The following is a 20,653-nucleotide window of genomic DNA, read 5'->3' as shown; positions in this document are numbered from 1 at the left end:
GCGGGGTTGCTCCTCGCCAAGGACCCACCCACGACTCAGAGCTAAATTTCAAGTGAACTCCTGCTGCTTTGCAGAATTTCTGTCCAGAAAACCACACAGGTTTTTGAACTGATGGCTTTAAAGGGCCTGATCTTAACTAAAAGGGCAGTGGGAACGCTTTGAAACGGATCAAAGAAGATCAGATCATCATGATCACACCTTGGAGTGACTGGAGGGATGTCCCACCAGGAGAAGACCCTCGGAGACCCAGAACGTACCAGTATTTGATCGACTCGGTCCCGCTTCTTCCTGCCAAACTTCAGCATCTTCTGCCAGTCCGTCTTCTGGTTCTGGTCTTGCTTCAGACCAAACAGTTTCAGTATTTCTGCTGTGACAAATTCCTGTAAGATTTAAATGGAAAACAACAGAAGAAGAAAATGGATTAGTCAGAGTATTTTATGTAAAAACTAATTGAATGCAAACATATAACTGAACTAACAAAGAAAACTCACAAAATAGGAAATTCTATACTGTAATAATAATAGAAAATATATCACAAAACACACACAAGAACATTTATTAGTGCAGGCAAACTGATACATTTTAAGAAAAACAATACAAATATTAACAATATTTTTAGGAAGAACTAAGTCAAAGAAGTTGGTTTAATGTGTTAAAAACAGGCGTGTCTCCATCAGAACTACCTGGATTTTGTTGACGTCTCCAGACGTCTTAACTTGGTAAATGGAGGAAGACTTGAACTGGCGAGGTTTGACCCACTGAGGCTGATCGGTAACGGGATCTTTGGCATAAATCTGCTGGATTATCTCCCATGTCAGGTCAAACACCGCCTGGAGGAAAACAAACATGTTACTGCACGAGGAAAAAACACAGAAAGTTTGACTTTTTAACAAGAGAACCCGAGTTTGATGTTCACACGTTTTAAAGAAAAGCTGCTGGCTTTAAAGCAGATATTACATTCATGAGACTTAAGCAGGTTGGGCTATAAACCCAACTTGATTCAATTACACACGAATAATAACAAATATTTTTACTTAATGCCATTAAATAACTTTAATGTAACAAAGCATCTTTTGAAAAATAAACCTTTAATAGACGTTTCTGCAGCATTAGCAATGCTTTCTTGTTTATATCACATAAAGACCATCATAGTGCATTTAGCACTATAAATAAATAGCTAAAGATTATTTTTTTAAATGGCATGAAAGGCTGAAACAGACATAAAAAGGAAGGATTTCTTTTCTTTTCTTAACTTGTCCTCCAACAGCTGAGCAAACAGATCAGAGCTGAAAGATTTTACTGTTACAACACGAGTTATGACTCTTCTGACACACCAGAGGTATGTTTGAATAAACTCCTTTTGTAATCTAGGCCAAACTTCATTTATATTAATTATGTTTGTAACATTTTTTTGTTGTTGGACGGAACGGAAAAAGAAAAGGAGGAAAGAAAAAGGGGGGGGGGGGGTGATTATAGAAGGGGGGGGGGGGGTAGGACCATGAAGCAGCATAGACCAACAAGTTGCTGGATGGTCATAATCACTACTGTCAGGTTCAGAAGTAATACAAATCTAAAAGGGGCGGGGCCTGTCCACACACACACTCACATGTTATAAACATACCTGTTGGCTCCAACAATGTTCACATACAAACATGTACACAACACAACTGATGCTCACACACGCCTTCAGACCAACACATGTGAAACACTGCAGTCAGTCACGCTAACTGTTTGTGCAAAGGTGAGCTAGCACCTGCGCTGGCGTGTTTCTGTTCTTCTAAGGTGGATGATGGGATGTAAAAGGAAGGAGGGAGACTGTCCAGCCAGCCCCACACCAAGACCCCCGCCACAACAGCAGCCAGAACCCCCCCCAACACCCACACGGTAGCAGATAGAGAACAACCGCCCCCCAGGCCAGGGCCAGCAGGACCGTCACAGGGGGCCCCCAAAGCCAGAGAGCAGGGGGTCAGGGGGGGAAGGGAGGATCTCCAAAGTGCAGCTGATGTGAAGTAGTTTGATGTGGCTGCATGATTCTGGTTTTTCTTTCCCTTCTCACCTGTTTGTAGCTCCGGATGGAGACGGCCTCTTGCTCCTGCTTGCATGACTCATCACTGAGATACTCCAGGGAAGGCGTTGGGATTGGCGTCTGGGAATCGAGCAGCGCTCCGCCTTTTCCCAGGCCGCAAGCCTCCCAAATCTCTCGTGTGGCGGCGTGGACCATTTTCCCCACCTCAGAGACTGAGTGGGGAACAACCATCGCAGGCTGCTCAGGGAGTTTTGGAGGCGGGGGCAGCTCGGGTCGTAGAGGAGTTTTCCCCTCCCCGCCCACTGATGGCGTGGTCCCCATGGCTGGCCCCGCTGATGAGGGAAGTTCACCTCCTAGATTTGCAGCTTCTTCTTTTTCTTTAAGGATCTGCTTTCTGCGTGAGCTGAGGCCGAAGTCCTCGTCAAACCAGTCCTGGTCATCACCTTGGTCTTCCAGCAGCTCCCGGCTCAGCTCCAGCTCTGCCAGCCGCTTGGCGAGCTCCTCCTGACCGCTGGCTCCCAACACCGGGCTCTCCTGTCGTTGCCAAACCGAACAGAAAACAGGATTGCAGTTCTTCTCTTCCATTGCACATTTCACATTTATTTGTAGTCCCCACACAAGAGCATTATGCAAATCATGTATGTGTAAATTGATTCCTTGAAAAATAAAAGTTGCAAAAATTCAATATAACTAAGATTCCTGTCCAGAATAGCATTACCTTCCTTTCTGATGTTTAAAATAGTACGAATTACAGGCAAAAAATGCCATCAATAGTCAGTCAACATCAGGTTGGACTTTGGTTCAACATGTCACAAAAACAACTAAAACTGTGTTCCCCGTTAAAACAAATAATCACTGATACACGTCTGAATCTTTCTAAGTTATTGATGACTTGTGGGTGTTTATGCATTATCAAACAGAATAAATGCATTTCAAAAGGTTGTTAGAGAAAAACCAAATAAGACAGACTGACTTACAGATTTGTTCCAGAGTTCTGGAGAGGAAAGTTCTTCCTGCTCAGCGGGTAGAAAGAAGGGCAGACCATCTTTTTGTTCAACCGTCCGTTTTCCTTCCTCCTTATTGTCGTCGTGCATCTGGTTAGCAGCGATGATCTTCTGCTCTTTAACCTTTTTGATTTCAGAAAACTGCTCGACGGTGCGTTCCAGGAAATCTTTGAGCAGCTCATCTGCAAACGTGTCCACCGCCTGTTTCCCCTGCTGATCTCTGCTGACCTGCTGATGGTTTTTTATTCCCGTCTGGGAGACATCTCTGTTCTCAAACAGGTTTCTGGTTTTACGGTCTGCCTCCTTTATCTGCTCTGCTTTATCTACATCTGAGACGATGAGAGGATGGGATGGATCCTGGAAGTCCAGAATGATGTCTGCAGTGTTGCCATTAGAGACCGGACGACCCGCCTCATCAGTGTGCGGTGAAGTGAGGTGGGAACGTTTCTTCTTATTTTCACATCCAGCGTCTTCACAAACAGATGGAGCATTTTCACTTTTGGGGTGTCCTGGTCTTTCAGAAGAGTCTGCGCTTGTTTTGTTTTTCTGGTCCCCTTCATTGGAGAAATCTCCAGAGAATGAGTCTTCGTCCTCTGTTGCATCGTTGTAGGGCTCAAACTTGTTGGGGAAGTGCGTGATTTTGTCTGGAGGAGCAAAGATCCCGTGGCGGTCCTTGCATTCAAAATATACCACCCCGTCGTATGTGCCGTTGTTGCTCCCTTCAGGCTGCTCTAACTCCACGCCCGCCCAAAAACCATTAGCAAAACTGGTCGGCCCTTTGAAGCGTAGAGTTCCAGGCTGAACGCCACCAACAAGAACCCGATCTCCAATGTTAAAACTTGGCATTCCATCTCCGGCGCTGACAGCAGGGGTCTGCTGAGGAGAAATGGGCGGGGCATGGCTAGAATTGACACTTTTTGTCTCCTGACTTGGACCGTGCTTTCCCTGGTAAATGTCTAGCAATCTTCCAGACGAGTGACTGTCTTCACTCTCAAGAGGATGCTGACTCAGCTCCTCGAATATTTCCTCCTCTCCAACACTGTCTTGACTGTCATTCGTGGAGTCTTTGCTTGATCCCTGGATTCCAGACGGAGAATCCCTGGCCGAAGTACCGGCCGACTCAAAGTCGTCGTGATAGCCGTCTGCTCTGGACGAAGCCTCGGCATCCTTCAAAGACTCGCTCCTCTTTGAAAAGGTGACAGAGACGGGTTTGAGATCATCTGCAGATGAGGGATGCTGAACAGAAGCAGAAACAGTTGAAACCTGTTCAGAAGTCTCATTGCGTTTCGTTGGTTGACTTTGTTCCGGCGTGACAATGGTTTCAGGAGGGCTTTCTTCTCCCTTCATGGAAGAGCAGACTTGATCCGCTGTAGGAAACTTCTCTGGAGAACCACGTTCCTCTTCCTGACTGAGTCTGAACAACTGTTGAGAAAGTTCATGGTCAGGTCTGGAACTGAATTCCAGCTCTTCCTGAACATCAGAGGCCGGTTCCTCGGACTGCTGCCTCTTTGGCGTTGTAGGCCGGTCAGGCTGCGCAGGAGAGGCTGCTCGTTCCTCCACAGACAAGTCTTCCTCCACCGACGGAGAGCTGTGACCATCTTCCTCATGAAAAGTGTCTAACATGACAGAGGACAAATTAGCAATTAGATGACAGATAGAAACAGAATAATTAATGGACAATCTGAAAAACTATTAAAAATCTTACTGTGATCTTCTGATTCATTGATTCCTTCAGAGCTTTTGCCCGTTTCTGGCCTAAAATGGAAGAATTTAGATTTAGTCATTTGTGTTTTTTTCTTTTAATATTTGTCAGATTAAACGTCTATCATCTTTTCTTTACCTGCAGGAAGGTGGTTTAGCAGATGATGCCTCTAAATTGGAGTTTGAATCTTTGATCTCAGGGGTTGAATCAGACTCTTTGCTTAGTTCTGCCTTTGTTTTCTCAATGAAGTTGTTGTAAGTCTAATAGGAATTTAGAAATTCACAGTTAAAACATTCATTCTGGATTTTGAGTATCTGTTAGAGAGACACTGGAAATAGTAACCCAAAGCGTTTAAACACATTTACCTCTAGTTGTTTTAACAAACTTGCTTCCTCTGCCTTCAGCCGTTCTATGTGACGTTTCTTCTGCTCTTTCTTCAGCTGGAAGGCCATAAGCTTTTGTTTTCTGAGCTCCTCCTTCAGGGCTTTGATCCGGCTCTCGATGTCGCTCTGGTCGGAAATGTTGTCTATAGGAAAATATGGACGAAGCCTCGCAGTTAGAGCCATAAACAAACACTACATTTATGATCCACTAATCCTACATTTAACCCTTGAAAAACACATTACTTTGAAGATTACTTTACATTTCTTTACTTGTTCTGGTGTAAAATAAACCTATCTAAACATAATGAACAAAGTTCAGAGTTTGGGAGAATCATGCATTCAAACATGTACTGCTCCAATACCAAAGCAGCAGAAAATATTCACTTTATCAAGTGTTTATGTCTCAAAGGACCACCTGAGGCCGGTTTGGATCCATGAACTGTTCTGTGTCTCACAACATGATGCAGTGAGTCTATGATGCTGACTGCCATGTTGCACCAATACCAAAGTCAAACTATAAAAGCTTTACGCTCAGCTTTTCCAAACTGTGGATGTGGTCTTGAAGGGGGACTCACCAGACTGAGTGGGCCTGGAGGAGTCAGGGGGCTGAGTGAAAACCTCACTGGCTGTCTGGGGGAGACGTGGAGTGATTGTAGGAGAAGCAGCAGGGCTGTGGCAGCCTTTGTGTGGGGAAGACTACAGCGATCAAACAGGAGGAAGAACGAGAAGAAAAAACAAGATGACTTCTGTGAGCGGCCTTCAGGACAGAGAGCTTGCTCAGAAAACAAACGCAGCGAGTTGTCGGGTTATGAAAAAGGTAGAGTCAGAAATGAGCAGGTGGACCAATGAAACTCAACAAAAAGCCATACCTGTCTACTATGAAGACGTGAGGCTGAGGTGAAGTCTTGTGAGTCATTTGCAGGGCTGCTCTGCGCTGAGGTCAAAGGTGTTTTTAGGTCTGAAACAGGAAACGTTGAAGACGGACTTCCTGGTTTCTGGGTCCACGTTCCCTCTGTGTGTACTATGGAGTCAACTGTTGTTGAACTGTCTCCTTCCCTGTTAAATCCTGGAAAATATCAACAAAATCCATGTTTGCTGACATTTGGGTTTATTAAATGAACAATTATCGTCTAAGTCTAAACTGTAAGCTTTAATCATTTTCTTGAAATCTCACTTTTTAAGAATAAAAACCCTCCAAAACAAGCTTTTCTTTATCTTTGTGGGATTTGCTTGTAGTTGCATTATTTGTCACTGTTCTTATAAGTAGCACAATGAGGGGACTTTACTTTGAGGGCTTTACAGAAACTATACCATTTTTTTGAAATCTGAAATGTTGTGCCTTTTTGTTTGACATGCAGCAAAAACCTTAGAAGAAACGGATAGATTTGAAGTTGGTGCAGGTATGTTGACGCTTTAATAAAAGACCTGTTCCCCCATGTGAGACACATGACGATGCACAAAAGCTTTATGGACTGCCATGGGGCCCATGAAGGTTTTTAACTTAACATGTGCCAATAAAATACGATCAAAAGAACGGCAAACATACATAAGTGCTGATCAAATAAACCTATAACTTTAATGAAACTACATGTATGTAGCAGCTTCACTCAATGTAGATGATTCCTCTGCCTCACCTTTATGAACATCAGTTTGAGGCTCTGGGCCTTGGGGGGAATCAGGCTGAGAAGCGGTTTCAGGGATTTCCTCTTCTTCAACCTCTGACTTCTTCAGATCTTTTTCCAAAAGTCGCTTCTGTTCCCAAACCGCCAGCGCTTCTTTCTCCATCCTTCGGACCTCTGCCTCCTCCTGGTCCAACCTCTGTTTCCACTGCAGCAGCTCTTCGGCATGGTGACGCCTTTGCATCAGCTGCTGCTCTCGCTTGGTCAAGAATCTGCAGATGTGGACGAGCAAAACAAACATAAAATATAAGGACAATGTTTTAAAACAAGGGATTTAGAAAGAAATAGGGTTGCAGACATGTCAAAAATAGAAAAAAAGGGCAAATAAGAGGTGGCAGGAGAGAAAGAAAATAAAAAAGGGCATCAAACACCGGGATAAAACAGACCTTTGAAATCAGCAAGACAAGCTACTGAAGACTCACCTTCAGTGTTTGTCCAGCCCACACTAAAGCAAACCCATTCAATTCATGCAGACAATATTATTCCATAAAAGTACCCTTCAATGGGAATGTGATGGAATATCAGTCAGGAGAAAAGGGGAGCAGTAAAATAACTGAGGATTCATGCATCAGACTCAGAGGCACAATAAAAAAAACATTTAAAGGGGTTAAAAAGAGCACAAATAAATGAATAAACCAGTGCCAGTTTGACCCAATCCTTCCAACTCACTGTGATTCCCAACAAACAAGGGTCATGTGATTTACAGGAAGCATAATAATGTAAAGGTTTTAGCTTCACGGCTGGCTCACTTATGCATATCTCTGTAGATGCCTATAAAAATAAAAGGCAGTCAGGTGTTTAGTAATGTTATCTCCCACAGCTCTGGTGCCATTACAGTGCAGTAATATTTAGCTTTAATCTCATTTAGGGACCTTTCTCTTGACCTAATGTAAACTGATGACAGCCCAGAAACTCCAGAAAGAAACTGTTTTTTTTCCCAGTGCCCTCTAAAAACACAATTACCACCAATAGCCATCTGTACTTATTATCCCATACTATGCAACGGTTACATAACAGAGTAGTTGGCTGAGATTTACTGAGCTCATTAAAGAGATAGGCCTCTCTGTCTTTGCTCTGTTCTCTGCAAAATCCTTTCACTTAATTGCCTGAGTGTAGTCTTGAAAACGTTGGAAATGGGACTAAAGGCCATAATGCAACTGAAAAGTTAGTCAGCAAACTTCTTTCATTAATTCCAGGAGGAGAAACTGAAGAAAAGCCATTAGTGAAATACCAGCTTGGAGTTGGAAATGATCGTCCAACAAGGAAGGTTTCTGTTAAATAACCATAACCTTTGACTGGGATTACGTTAGATGTACTGGAATACAGAATCAATTTGTTGTAAACACAAATCTGTGGAGGTAACAATTATTTTGAAGCAAAATGCTAAAATGAGCTTTAATGCTTGCTTCATTTTTAGCTGAATTTGTCATAAGGTTAGCTTATTTCAGTGAAACACTTTCCTTGGTCACCTCACATACTTTGATTATAACTCCATTCCCACACAAACTCAAATCGGTGTAGTTTTTAAAATAAACAAAAGTACCAAACACAAGTCATCATTCGCCAGTGTAGCCCCTCTAAACCCCCCAGTGCCAGTCCAGTGGAAAGGAGAACAAGCATGATCCATGATGGTGCATTAGGAGCTCCGTACAGTACCTGATCAACTGCTTGTAGATAAAAAGCTGGATTTTAGGGTGCAGGGTGGGAAGACAGACACTGAGGGAAGCCCAGTTTTGGGCCGTGAACACAGAGAAGAAGAGGTGGACAGGAGAGCTGTGTCTACAACACACAAGCACCACGCAAAGTGACAAGAGTCGCACAAACACACACGTAGATGATGCAACAAAAACAAAATATGCAGAGGGGGAACAGACAAGTAGAGAAAAAGGAGAAAGATATGAGAAAATAACTTTATTCCACCCTAAAAATCCATTTGTCAGGCTGCTGTGAGGAAAACCTTTGTTCATGTTGCAAAATAAAGTTAGAGAAAGAGACAGCGGCTGAAGCAGACACATTACTAAATAAAAAAATAAAAAAAACATTTTTTCTTATTAACAATGAAGAAGCAGATGCATTAACAAGAGTGATCCCTGAAATGCTAATAGGCAAAAAGATTATTTTTTAAAGATGAGAATCCATTTATTTTTTTGGGTTTTGCAGTTTTGTTTTGTTTTTTTGGCATTTTGTTTGATATTTTTAGATCATTTTTATGATAAATTCTGATGACATTACAGTTAAACTGTACTGACTTCTGAACACTGTGAGCCCCCCCCTTTGGCATAAAAATACTTCCATTTGCATTTGTCCACTTTTATTTTTAGTGAATTGAAAAACTTCTCTGTGTTTGATGAGCCAGCAGGAAACAGACAGAACAAACAGCTTTTAGAAATGTCATGATGTCAATAGTAAGAAACTTTATTTATTTTTTATTTTTTAATTCTTAGAAGAGATTTTACAACTTTAATTCGACCAATCAGGAACAAAAATGCATTTCCACCACTTTGACTTTTATTTCTATGTTAAGTTTTCTAGGGCTGCACGGTGGCGCAGTGGTTAGCGCTCTTGCCTCACAGCAAGAAGGCCCCCGGTTCAAGTCCCGGCTGGGGGACATGAAAAACACAACATCAATGGGGGACTTTTCTGTGTGGAGTTTGCATGTTCTCCCCGTGCATGCGTGGGTTCTCTCCGGGGTCTCCGGGGTCTTCCTCCCACCATCCAAAAACATGCTTCATAGGTTAATTGGCAACTCAAAATTGACCATAGGTGTGAGTGCGGGAGTGAATGGGTGTGTGAGTGAGGACATTCTACCCTGCAACAAACTGGCGACTTGTTCAGGGTGTCCCCCCTGCCTTCGCCCACAAGTGGCCGGGATAGGCTCCGGCAGCCCCGTGACCCCGAAAGGGATAAAGCGGCATAGAAAATGAATGAATGAATGAATGTTAAGTTTTATTCATATGTCATTTTATGTTTCATTAAACATGTCGGGGGTTGGGAGGTTTGGGGGCCTTCTGTGCTTTTATCATTTTATTTGTAATTGTTTTAAGCCTGTAAAGCACTTTGTGTCATACCTGTTTTATGAAAAGTGCATTAGGAATAAAGTTTGATTTGATTTAGAAATCTAAAGGATTAAACGATCTTAGGTTTATTTTAGATTATTTTCAACAAATCAGTTTAAGCTAAAGTTTGGTGTTTAACAATTCTATGTAAGTGACCCAAAAAAACAGACATTGTAGGGTTTTCAGTGCAATCCCAGAACACAGCATCAGCGTCCCGCTGGAATTCAGCTTCGCTCTAACGACCATGCAAGTTTAAAATGTCTCTGAGTGCTGAGAAGCATGAAGCTGTCATGAAATGAATGAAGCAAAGCTCCAAAAACACAGGAAAAAGTCTTACTTTAACTAAATGTTACAGTAAAGAGAGCATTTAAAGAAGCATATGTTTTAAATGTATTTATATCGACATAAAGAAATGAAGATGAGTTGTAATTTACTAGTAAACTTTAACAGATAAATTGATAAAAGGCTCATTACTTTTCATCGGTGTGAGAACGCATTTTCTTCAGCTTCTGCATGATGCTGCTGGTCTCACTTCCAGACACTGAATGTGAAGGAGACGGGCTGCGGGCGTCTGCTGCCAGGCTCACGTTGGAGGAGGCCGCCTCAGAGTCTAGATGTTCTAGTATTGGACTCTCCTGAGGAGCAAATGATGAAAACAGCCAACAAGTCACACAACCTAGTTGACTCTGGTCCATGTTTGCTTCATTATAAACGTTGATATGTGCAACAGAAAGCAGGTCAACTACTTTAGTGGGATTATATCAGTAGAACTGCAAGACTCACAGGTTGACCTTTCCACTCTGCACATTTCAGACGTTCTTTTAGTCGGAGTGTTGAATTTCTCATTCGTTCGATCTCCTGCTGCTGTTTCAGCAACAACTGCCTTTCTTTCCTGGCTGCCCTGTTGGCCTCCTGGAGCCGCTTGATCTCAGCCTGGACCAATCAGAGAGAGCGTTGGATGTTACAGCACAACCCAAAGATTAAACCATTTGGAATGTCTTTATTTTCCTGCCAAAGCACCTGCTCTTGTTGCAGCTTCATTAGAAGTCCTCGTTGCTTTTTCCTGATGGGGGGCATTTTATCATCTTCTCCTTTGTCCCTGAGTCTCTTTTTCTGAAGCTCCAGCCAGGCCAGCTCCGTTTTGGTCTTCTCCTTGAGAGCTTTCTGGCGGAGATGCAGCAAAGAGCTCTGATGTTGGAGTCTGACCTCCTCGTCCTTCATGTACTGACGCACCATGTCCATGGTGAACTGAGAGAAACTGTCCTGCCCACCAGAAAAGGTGATGTGCACATCTGGGGTCTACAGGAGAAAAGAAAGAATGATAGAAAAAAAATAATGAGAGTGACTTCATTCCATTCAATTTTACTTATATAGACCAATATTACCACAATAATCATCTCAGATTTGTTAAGCAAGGCAAAACAAATCTAAAGTAAATGTAAATGTATGTTAAAAAACGTAAAAAGCTACTTTAATGAGGCATATCTTCAATAATGAAAAGCAAGCAAACGCTCAATAACAAAAAGGTAAAAACTTTGCTCCAATCCCCCTTCAGGTACTTTCGTTGTGCGTCAGCTCACCTTGAGAGTGTTGTGCGACGCCGTCCCTGAGACCAGGGTCGCATTGTGACTTCCTCCATCATCCTCCCACTCATCCAGGTGATGGGATTTTTTCTCAATAGTTCCCCGGCGATGCGACTCCGACGGCAACACGGAACGAAAGGAGCGCTCCTCTATCTCGTCTTCTGTCATGGGCTCGTCAAACTTAAGCGAGTACTCCGTGGCGACTGATGTACTGTCCGCTAAGACGCAACAGACAATAAGTACACAATAACCTTTAAACTAACAAAACTCTGGTCAACATAAGAGATAAATACATTTGGGCCTTATTTAAGATGCAATAAATGTAATTTTGTGTTCACTGACATTGAAATAGGATTAACAACAGAATCTTTCTACACGATGAAAGATTAATGATCGTGGATGTCGAAACGACCAGAAAAAGACAACAGCACACTTTCTTCTCAACTTCACACAAATCAAGGGAGTGGGGTTTCAGTGATCATGATTAAACGCTGCAATTCCAATTCCCTTCGCTTTGATTGGCATACAAACTAAAATTCATCTTAGCTTTAAGTGTTAGGGATAGATTTCTAATTATTTATCTGAAGTTAAATGAAAATATTGTGTGTCTTCTTGTTTACACATTCAGCTCTGGTACATGTTTTGAACATTTGAAAGTGTTGAAATGACAATAATCTTTCATTTCCTGCAGTCAGGAAGGACATTCCAGCTGGGCTCTCTGCTTCCACCAACTACCTCTTTCGTCCCCCGCAGAAGGAATGCTGCCACTGGAGAGGGAGTCATTTGTGGCTCCAGGAATGTTTTCCTCAATCGAGCTATTGGCTGCATCCTCCCTGTCAGCTCCCGCAGTCATCTGTCTCCCCGTCTCCGTCTTTGTCGCCTCTCTGTGGCGTGATGAACTACGGCGACTGCTGCTCGAGGTCGCTCCCCTGGTTAAGTGACAAACAAAGGAGAGTTCAGCGTGTCCTTGCTCTACAGAGCCAGGTCACAGTGGGCTTTAAATACCTGAGATGAGTTCCTCTGAAAGAGTCCGAATGACTGAGACTGTTCATTGAAGACAGGGGAACCTCAGACCCGCTCCTCCTGCTCAACACCTCACTCTGAAAACTAAAAGAGGTAGAAGATTCTGGAACATTTACAGGCATCAGTGTCCTCAAAGTTAATGTCAGTAAAGGTGGATGTCCTCATCATAGCACACAATAAGACATCTTCATTTACTTTTTGAGGACCTTTCCAGCAACAATCATACCTGCAGCATGTCTACTACATATAAACACTGACTTAGGACTTAACATTTTATATTTAAAGACAAAAGTGGTGCCCATCTAGCCATTTAACACAGAAAAACAATAGTCTGTACCTGTCACAGTCACTCTTGTCTTCTTGCTTTTTACAGTGGGAGGTTCTCTGTTGATCCTGCTGGTCTGACCCCACAGCAACAGGAGGAGGGTTTAAAGTTCCCACTATCTGAGAGCGGGCCAGTTCAGCCATCTGGAAGACAAAGACACCAGTTGAAGGGGAAGTTGACTTTGCTTTATAGAGAAAAGTTGTTTTTTTTACATATATTTGTTTCCTGTAGGCTACGGAATCCCAATGTGCTGTAAAATGAAGACACAGGCAGAGGGTAGAGGTCACGGCTAACCTCCTTAATGTTTCGAGCAGCATCCGCTGTGTGCTGTGCTGCCTCAGCCTGTTGGCTCATCATCTTAGACGTTGATTCCTGGAGGCCTTCCAAAGCTTCTTTCTGAGATGCTGCCAAGCTTTCCTGCAGTTCTATATGTGCCTGAACAGAACCAAGCACAGACATTTACACACGGCAGCATAAACACCAGTCTGCATGTGTAGCTAATAATGTTCTGCGCTCTTCACCCTGGCCACTTGTTGTCTGTTTTCTTCCAGTTGTAGTTTTGCCTCTAGAGCTTCTCGTTCTGCTTTGATCTTCAACTCATAAAGTTCCCGTTCATGACGCTGCTGTTTCACCTGTTGGGTGGAATTTAGATCACACAACAGCGAATTTAAGGTATTCAGCTAGCACGAGAAACTCAGTAGATGTTGTATATTTGCAGTCATTTTCATCATAAACATAATAAAGTAACAACATGAACAAATTTACATGACACCAAAAATAAAATTAGGCCAAACACAATTGTCAGCAGCCTTTACAATAAGAAACATACACGGATGTGTTTAAACATGGAGTTATCTGACATGATGAAATAGCAATCTGACCAAAAATATAGAATTTATTGCTGCTCGGTCATAAACATCACCAAAAAAACAGTCGCTCATAAATATGGTAGAAAAATGTATAAAAGCTATTAAAAGATAAGAATAGGATTTAATATGCATGAAAATCATGAAGTAATAAAAATGTGAAGCTAGTGGTTAATTAATTTAAACAATTCTTAATTATCATTCAAAACAACTTCGTTTCATTAAAGTTAAATAAAAACAGGCCACAGAGCTGCTCCTCTCACTATGACTGTCATTTAATTTACATGCAAATGTATCACCTTTATTATTAATCATCTCGGTCATTTATGTCTTTAATTTGATGAGAGGAATCATTTCTTTTCAAATGCAGTAATCCCCCGCCCATTCGCGGTTTAATATTCGCGCCCCGCCCATTCACGGGTGGCCGCAGATGACGTGACGTCACAAGCGTGAGGCGCAGAACAGCGCTCATTCCGCAAATTTTTAAAAACGATTCACTCTGCACTTTACTGTCAAGTATTGTTTACGCGTTTAAGATGCCGTCCAAACGCCCTGCATCATCTCCAGCTTCTGGAAATGAACCCAAACGGCAGAAAAAGGTTCTGACTCTGCAGAAGCTCTGGGAGTTTTAAAACAGCGTCAATTATTCGCGGATTTTCGTTATTTGCGGGGGGGGGGGGGGGGGGGGGGGTAACCCCCGCGAATACGGGGGGGATTACTGTAGCATAAATTATTTGAGGAAAATAAAAATAAATGCTATAGAAAAATGTTCTTAATTCACAAAAACAAATCATTTTAATCATAACTTCAAGTAGGATAAATGTGTAGATTAAATGTGAAGATGAAAAAAGTAATGTATGACGATGAAGGAGCAAAACATTTATGCGCTCAAGCAGACATGTGTGATGTTGCTACTGTGTTCATTGAAGACGACAGATTTTTGATAGATTGCACATCTGTATCCTACTCAGTAAAATGCTTCATTTTACCTTTAACATTTGGGCCAATGACGCGCTTTCCTGTTGTGCCATGGACACGCCCATCAGCCGCTCCACATCCCCCAGCTGCAGGATTGAATTCTGCATGGACTCCAAGTACTGGAGCTCCGCTGCCATACGCTGCTGCAGAACAGCAGGCGAGTACTGGAGATCACCTACAAGAGAAACGCAATGCATCAGTCCAAAGGGGTTTGATGAAAAGCAAACAAGAACACAATAGGCTTAGTAACTTATAGATGTGGGGTTTGCCAGCTCCGTCTTACCATTTGATACAGAGGGTCCCAGCTTTGAATGGTCTGCAGGCAGACGTCCGCGTTCTGCTGCTTCGTTTGAGGAGTCCAACCCGAGTTGAGAGGAGGAATTTGGAGAGCCGGAATAAGAAGACCTACAAAAAGCACAGACATAAAACATCAGGACAAACTAATATTAACTACAAAAAGAGATTTGTGTGACAGTCCAAAGAAGAGTTGACTAAAATAAGCTGTTGCATAAAAGGTAACATTTCAAAAAGGTGAAGCAGCATATGAACGCCCCGTTATTGGTTGTGTCAGTGCATGCAAAGTGAATGAGGGCGTGACCTTTGAAACCTGAGACAACTTCATGTGAAACCTTCTTTATGAAGGCAGACCTTCACTGTAGTGAGGAACTCCGTGATTACAGCTTATACCTTCTCCTCGTGGTGACAGGAGGACACTCAGACCACGGTATAAAATCAAAGTCTGCTTCATTTAGGGACATTTACATTTGACTTTAAAATGCATCTAATTAATAGATAAGAACCCAGAGCAAGTTACATTTATAGAGTTTCAACAGGACATTTCTCTAGATTATAAAGATCTGTAAAAAACAGATCTAAACCCTTAAACTTTAAGGTCATTCCCATTCTACCAACAAAGTAGGGCAGCCTGCACTGACAGCAGCAGGATTCCTGTCTAATGTTGGACACCGACACCACAGAATCCAAAGAATCTGCCACCTGGACTGCAGAATACTATTTGGGATCAGATGTCACTACTTTACACTGAGATTAAAAAGGAGAACAATTTTCCTTTGGCAGAAGACCCGGGTTGGGGGGCAAAGCTGACTTTCCTCTGAAACTACCCCGGTAAATCCAGTTAAACAAACGTCTACTGTATTCTGCTTTTTTATCTCACTGCAGCACAGCTGTTCAAACATTTGGGGGTGTAAAAAAACAGAAGGTCACATGACTGAAGCCCGTGCACAGGTATCAATGTGTGCTTAGCAGTTTTAAAGTGAATAAATCATGATAACAGACTCCACTGTATCTCACCTTTCTGGGGAGGGGCCGTTACCTCCCCCGAAAGTGTCCTGAGATGGGACTCTCTGGGAGTCAGCAGAACCTCTTTTTCTTGCGTCAGATGCCTCTGATGGCGTGGAGCACCAGCTCCTCTGCTCTCCTACCAGAGTGTTGTCACTCTGATCTGACACCATTCCTGCACACAACGTATGCTTTTACAGACTGAGACGACTTTATTGGGATAAAAACAAAGATGGCTTTTAATGAAGATGGAGTTCTCACTTCTTTGCTTGGTCGGCTGCCTTGAAGGTGAAGAGGCAGATGCTGAACCGGAGGAGCGATGGGGGGAGTGGGCAGCAGAACCTCCCACACCTCTGTCATACGGGTATCTTCTCATCAGCTCATCTAAGTGGTTCTTTGTGCTAACAGCAGGGAAGACAGACAGGCCGGGTTGAACAAATACCAACACAGAGGGGTAAATGGATCCTTCTTACCAAAAACTAAAGCAAAAGGAAATCAAAAGTAACCATATTAGTTGCAGAACTGAAATTATTTAGGCAAGAATGGCAAGAGCTTATTTGTGGTCAGACTGAAAAAACCTGCTAAATTGAAGAGAATCCAGGATTTACTCTGGCTATTCTGTAAGTGCATAAAATCCTCCCAAAGCTCTTTTTTTAGGCTTAAACGCCCCCCAGTGGTCGTAGCACAGATGTGTTTCTCTTCTCCTGTTTACAGACCTGGATGAGTTGGATACTCTCTTCATCTGGTCACTGGCTTTGCTGCTTTGCGATGAAACAAAGTCCTCTTCATAAACTGCAGGACTTCCACGGCCGTTATCAGAATGCAAAGGACTGGCGTGGGGAGACTTTGGCTCCACATTCCTCTCGTTCACTGCAAAGTAAAGTGGGGAAAAACACCAGACTTTAAAATAATTCATGATCAATGGTTGAAGTTTCAGATTTTTGCATTTATGTTTGTTTTAAGCACTGGAATTCCTTAGTTATGCTTCATAAACAAACAAGAATAGTGCCAGATGATCATTCAGGGTCAACATGATATTTCAATGTGGGCAGGAAACCTTTTATCTGAGCACCTATGGGGCTCTTTGTTGGAAAAGGCTACAAAAGCACAACATTTATTTTTAGAAACTGGATATACTCCTTCAAAAAAGCTAAAATATATTCACTGCTGTTGAGATTGCTTAAAGAAATGCTGGGGTCTCAGCAGAAAATAGATTATATAAGCTATATGGGTAAGATGCTGTTTTCTTGACAGTTGCTTCTTTTCAAATGTGAGCCCTTAAACGTGAAAATGTTTTTTTTCCTGGTTCCTCAGGGAAAAAAAACGCTAGGTTTATAAAAACTTAGCGCTAAAACATAAAAAAACACTAAATAATAAAAGAATTGTGTGATAAGTTCCATGAGAAGGTACGTGTTCTGGAAAATGGGCACGGCCAGATATAAAACTGTCACAAATCCTTAGATTTTGACTTATAAAATATCTGTAATGTGGCATTTAAACCCTTTCTAGGCTCATGAAAGGTTTGCTGCTTGAAAACAATGTTTCCAATGTTCGAGTCAAAACCATAATCTCTTAAGACCGTTACTGCAGGATTTATAATGTTGTTTACCGACCTTGAAGATTTCTGGTGAAAATGTTGATGACACTTAGAGGGCTGCCTTTGTTCAGCTCTTCCCAGTGTGCATTGCTGCTCTCCCGTTGTGGCGGGCTCAGGGCAGAGCTCATGGCCGCCTCTCTTTGAAACTCCAGCAGCCGCTGGTTTCCCCTTTTCTGACCGGCATAGTGGTCTGCTGCCTTCAGATAGTCGGGTTTGGGCACATTCCTGCTGGGGTGTCGCGGAGGGAAAATTTCCTCGTCAGAAAAACTCCCTTCACTTAGAAGAGGCCCCTCACTGATGGAGCCGGCACTGGAATCATGAACATTTGTTGGAATCTCCTGGTTGTTAGATGCAGTTTGAGGTCCTACATTGTTTGTTCTTTCCTCCATTTCCAGACCACCAACGGTTCTCCTCTTTTTTTGTATGCAACTGTTAAAGGCTGACTCTTCTACATCAGGAGAACGTCTGTGCACATTTGTCAAACCATTGTGGGTTATTTCTTTATTTTCCCTAAAGTCATGCAGATTCCCAACTCCTGGAAGAACGTTGTCACTGTACGACCTATGACCTGGGCTTGATAAAATCCTCTGGGTCCTCGGAGATGCGGGGTTCTCTGAAGAGTAAGGAACCGTTCCTTTCCAGCCCCGAAATTCCACATTAGAAGTTCCGGGGGCCAAAATGGCATCAACATCTAATGAAGTCGTGGCGCCGTAGTTGATCCCCTGCCCGGCAAGCTTCCGTGCTTCACTTTCAATACGACTGGAGAGGGAAGCTGCCGTGGCCTTCAAGGCTTCAATGCGTGACATTTTGGACGGCGATTTGGTGGAAGAGGCTGCTGCGGCTGGCGGTGTGGTGTGCTTCATGTTACTAGCAGCTACTGCGGCCTCCAGCCTTAAAAGCTGAGAGAGGAGATGCTCGTTTGAAGCAGTGGGGGCGTGGCTGTCGGGACCAGTCACACGTTGAACTGCCGCATTTAAAGGGTCTGGTTGAGGGAAAGTGGAAACTCCTGCCTCAAGATCATTCCTGAAAAAAATGAAATGAAAAAATCCAAACAACCTTCACTATTAAAATCAGAATTATTTAGGTAAAAAAGTCAAACTTGTGAACAAAAGATTGTTTTAGGAAAGGTGAGGATTGAAATACCTAAATAAACGAGGTGGTGGTAAATCATTTAAAGACTTATCACTGCTTGAGGGGCTCTGTAGAGCTTCTAGTCTTTTGTTCTCCTTGTCAGACTCTCCTGAAGGCTGGTACATGGGCATCTGTAAAACAATCATCTGTTCAAGCAAATTGTGTTTTCTAAGCAATCCAATTATGTACATGTTACTTTATGAATCTCTTCAATGTGTTTAATAAATATAACCATGCACCCTTTCCAATCCCATTTGAGTGGAGCGATCATCTTGTGAGGCCTCCTCTCCCAGCTGAGCCTCCTCCAGCATCAGTTTGGTGTAGGTCTCCTGTAATCGCTTTTGAACAGGAGCCACAGATGCCTCAGCTGAAAGCGTTTTAGCCACTTCTCTTTGCTTTTCGTACAGCGCCTTCAACCTCTGATTTTTTCTCTCCGCTTCCTCCATTTGTGCCCTTTTCTGCGCCGCCTGTCGCTTCTTCCTCTCGTCTTGCTGTCGTGCAATATACTGTCGAACTGCATCTGCGTCATAATGCCGCTTCTTGTGGCCTCTGTCAGTGATGCTGGTGCTGTCTGGCCGTCGTGTAACAGGGCTGGCGCTGCGGCTCGTCCTCGGGCAGGGATTTGCTGCAACAGGAGCACCCCAGGCAGAAACGGGTGTCCTTGTTTGAGATAGTCCCCCTCTCCTGTTGCTAGTTCTACCTCGGGAGCTTTTACGTGCTCTCTGTTCCTTCTCTGAAGCTTTGCAATCCAGCTGGAGATCATCAAGTATGCCCTGGATGTCAGCTGACAACAGGCTAGTGTTCACACCCAGAGGCGTCCCGTCCAGAGTTTCCTCCTGGGTCCTGGGTTTAGTTTGATGTCCTCTTTGTGGGTGTTGTGTGCTGTTTTGGGGAGAGCTCCTTCTTGGTTCTAAATGTGCCTCAGAGTGATGACGGGAAGCTGGTGAACAAGCCAGACAAGACCATGGTTAGAGAAAAAAAAGGAACCAGATGGAAACACCGTCTGCTTTAACAACCTTTCCACCAGTAGAGTGCCTCTGTATTCACGAAGCATCTACATTTAGAATTAAAGAACAAGGGTACAGAGTTAATACAATTCTCAAAGTCTCTCTTTCTCGGGTAATAACGGCAGAAAACACCCTCTGTCACAGCTCGGGGTGGAGATCAATTGATCCTATGACAGCTATGATTCCACTAAATAAGAAAACTGACATCTCTACTTAACCCCAGGAGGATTTAGACGGTGCCGGGGAAAGGCTTGCTGTGGAGACTTTCTTAGGCTTTAAACATATGATTTCAGTGCAGTATCTATTCCAGACACGTCTGCAGTCAGCTTCATTGCATTTCTCTGCTCTTATCCGCAGTAGATGCACATTGCATTGGAGTCTGTCTGTGAAGATCAAGTCACACTGTGCATTCAAACCTAAAAACAGTCCATTTTAATTCCTTCTGCTCAGTAGTGACTGTTGGAGATGCAGCTAGCAACGAGGAATGAGTTTATAACAAAACGTGAAGAGCTCTGTTGTCTTTCAGTGTGTGCATTTACTATTATAAACAATGTTTCTTTAATCTATATCATTGAGCACCCTAAATTAACAAGAACTCATAGTACCTCACATTAAATTTTTTAATAATATTCATAAACCAAAAATAAAATGTTATACAGTGGTCCTTTGCTAGGTCGTGATTCGTCTTTCGTGCTTTTATTTTTCCGGTTCACTGATTGGCTGAAGATCGATCCATGTCCTCTGTGCCGTGTCTCCGGTACCGAACGCGCTCAGTCTGACACACCTGCAGAAATCTTTGATCGTAGATCTTCGTTTTTATTCTATAACACTGGACTTACAAGTGTAAAAATGTTGGTGTCCGTCTGAGAAAATGATATAAAGTGTGTAGTGAGGGGTTTACAGCCTTAAAACATCTGTAATCATACTTGGCAGATTCCACCAATGTATTTTTTGTAGACATCTCCTACAATAAAGGAGGAAACACTGTATTTCA

General features: G+C 42.9%; 1 protein-coding gene across 4 annotated transcripts in view; it reads right to left on the bottom strand.

Moving 5' to 3' along the window:
* The window catches only part of cep350 (centrosomal protein 350), a 34,487-nt gene that overhangs the window by 3,106 nt on the left and 10,728 nt on the right, over positions 1–20,653 (bottom strand). For 2 of the 4 annotated variants that reach the window (XM_020702772.2, XM_020702774.2), the window contains 28 exons: positions 18,892–19,592; positions 18,665–18,783; positions 17,538–18,544; positions 16,641–16,794; positions 16,186–16,325; positions 15,937–16,099; positions 14,909–15,030; positions 14,637–14,800; positions 13,303–13,413; positions 13,076–13,216; positions 12,794–12,924; positions 12,439–12,540; positions 12,169–12,362; positions 11,431–11,651; positions 10,871–11,149; positions 10,634–10,783; positions 10,325–10,485; positions 8,451–8,573; positions 6,750–7,006; positions 5,985–6,181; positions 5,691–5,811; positions 5,098–5,258; positions 4,871–4,992; positions 4,736–4,785; positions 3,004–4,646; positions 2,057–2,560; positions 684–830; positions 258–380 (listed from right to left, as the gene is read on the bottom strand). In XM_020702772.2, the coding sequence (XP_020558431.1) occupies positions 258–380; positions 684–830; positions 2,057–2,560; positions 3,004–4,646; positions 4,736–4,785; positions 4,871–4,992; positions 5,098–5,258; positions 5,691–5,811; positions 5,985–6,181; positions 6,750–7,006; positions 8,451–8,573; positions 10,325–10,485; positions 10,634–10,783; positions 10,871–11,149; positions 11,431–11,651; positions 12,169–12,362; positions 12,439–12,540; positions 12,794–12,924; positions 13,076–13,216; positions 13,303–13,413; positions 14,637–14,800; positions 14,909–15,030; positions 15,937–16,099; positions 16,186–16,325; positions 16,641–16,794; positions 17,538–18,544; positions 18,665–18,783; positions 18,892–19,592 (7,508 nt within the window). The remainder of the gene's footprint in view (positions 1–257; positions 381–683; positions 831–2,056; positions 2,561–3,003; positions 4,647–4,735; positions 4,786–4,870; positions 4,993–5,097; positions 5,259–5,690; positions 5,812–5,984; positions 6,182–6,749; positions 7,007–8,450; positions 8,574–10,324; positions 10,486–10,633; positions 10,784–10,870; positions 11,150–11,430; positions 11,652–12,168; positions 12,363–12,438; positions 12,541–12,793; positions 12,925–13,075; positions 13,217–13,302; positions 13,414–14,636; positions 14,801–14,908; positions 15,031–15,936; positions 16,100–16,185; positions 16,326–16,640; positions 16,795–17,537; positions 18,545–18,664; positions 18,784–18,891; positions 19,593–20,653) is intronic. The other 2 variants (XM_020702773.2, XM_011474570.3) reach the window with 2 other exon arrangements.

The sequence above is a fragment of the Oryzias latipes genome, chromosome 4 (genome assembly GCF_002234675.1).
Source record: "Oryzias latipes chromosome 4, ASM223467v1".
In the NCBI taxonomy this organism is placed as follows: Eukaryota; Metazoa; Chordata; class Actinopteri; order Beloniformes; family Adrianichthyidae; genus Oryzias; species Oryzias latipes.
This window is presented reverse-complemented; position numbering and strand designations above follow the sequence as displayed.